The 1,440-nt window shown below is 34.6% G+C and overlaps 2 protein-coding genes across 2 annotated transcripts in view; both read left to right on the top strand.

Moving 5' to 3' along the window:
• Positions 361-1,395, top strand: LOC104733402 (cyprosin-like). Its single transcript, XM_010452978.1, has 2 exons — positions 361-529; positions 966-1,395. The coding sequence occupies exons 1-2, from the start codon at positions 361-363 to the stop codon at positions 1,292-1,294; spliced, it is 498 nt and encodes a 165-aa protein (XP_010451280.1). The 3' UTR covers positions 1,295-1,395.
• The window catches only part of LOC104733400 (cyprosin-like), a 556-nt gene continuing 470 nt past the window's right edge, over positions 1,355-1,440 (top strand). The window contains exon 1 of the mRNA XM_010452977.1: positions 1,355-1,373. Within this exon, the coding sequence (XP_010451279.1) occupies positions 1,355-1,373 (19 nt within the window). The remainder of the gene's footprint in view (positions 1,374-1,440) is intronic.

Below are 1,440 nucleotides of genomic sequence, written 5' to 3'. Positions count from 1 at the left end.
GCTTTCACAAATTTTTATTTATTAACTCATTTGATTTTGAGATTTTTTTTGCTAATTATGGACTTTTTTTTGCTAATTTTGAGGATTTTTTCTAATTTTAAAACCTACTGTATTTTATTAGTTATGGAATATTTTCAAATTATATGGCTTTTTAACTAATTCTTGGACTTTTTTGGAGCCTATTATTGGACATTTTTAAAAATTATGAGGCCTTTTTATTAGTTTTGGGAGGTTTGAAGTCTTATTAGTTTTTTTTTTTATAAAAAATTCTTGCAAAATGGGCTTCGAAATTTTGAGGCCCAATACGAATGTTTCATTCGAATGGGTGAAGGGCCGGGCCTGGTCAGAGTCGCTTTGACGATGGGGTCGAATATCTACTTTGGAGAGATAAAAGTTGGTACTCCAGGTCAGCGTTTCAAAGTGGTGTTTGATACTGGAAGTATCAATCTTTGGGTACCATCTGGGGACTGGAAAGCAATCCGTCACAACAATTATAATTCGAGCAAATCAAGTTCTTATAAACCAAATGGTAATTTTCAAATCTGCTTCATTAGTTTATTTATAAATATAACCATAGTGTAGAGTTTATGGTGTAGTTTTTTTTTTTCCACCGTTTTCAGCTTCGCATCTCATGATTACTTGTGTTGTATGAATAATTTGCAAAACCAATTTGTTAATTCTTTCAATACTTAGGAATGATATCCTTTCACAGAAAGTGTTGGATTTGATCTCAAGTTGGCGTTATGTATTTAATTGGTTTATTTAGTTAGGATTATGTTAAATTATATCTATGCCTGGCTAAATCAAAAAATTTCATGGCTTGTTATTAATTTTTATTATTTCTTAATTTTATTTGCTCGTTTTCTCTCTCCAATCGCTGAGATTGGTCCATCGATAAAACGTTAATTGACCTTCATATATTGATCTAAGATAATTAATATATAAAATACATTTGTGTACAACAGGAAAGAATGTAGCCATCGAATACGGTACAGGTTCTCTCAAAGGTGTTCTAAGCAGTGAGACTGTCAATGTTGGTGGAATTACGATAACCAATCAGTACTTTACAGAGGCTCTTGCTACCAAGGAGGCTGAGGATCCACTTCTGAAAGCGCCCTTTGATGGTATACTGGGACTTGGAAATCCTCAAGATTCTGCTACAAGAACTCTTTCTGTTTGGGAGTCGATGATAAGGCAAGGTAAGGTTAAGAAGAAAATATTCTCCATCTGGCTTGGAAGACCTTCTCTCTTTAGAGCAGGGAGGGGGGAGATAACGTTTGGAGGTATAAACTGATCCCGTTTCAAGGGACAACATACCTATATAACCGCGACTGGGAAGAAATACTTCTTCCAAATGAGCAACATATTAGTCGGTTCAAAAGACACCAATGTTTGCTCAAGGGGCTGCCAAGTTTTTGTTGACTCAGGGAATTCAAACAT

Source organism: Camelina sativa, chromosome 12 (assembly GCF_000633955.1).
Source record: "Camelina sativa cultivar DH55 chromosome 12, Cs, whole genome shotgun sequence".
Classification (NCBI taxonomy): domain Eukaryota; kingdom Viridiplantae; phylum Streptophyta; class Magnoliopsida; order Brassicales; family Brassicaceae; genus Camelina; species Camelina sativa.
Note: the sequence above shows the minus strand (reverse complement) of the source record. Positions and strands in the feature narration are given on the sequence as shown.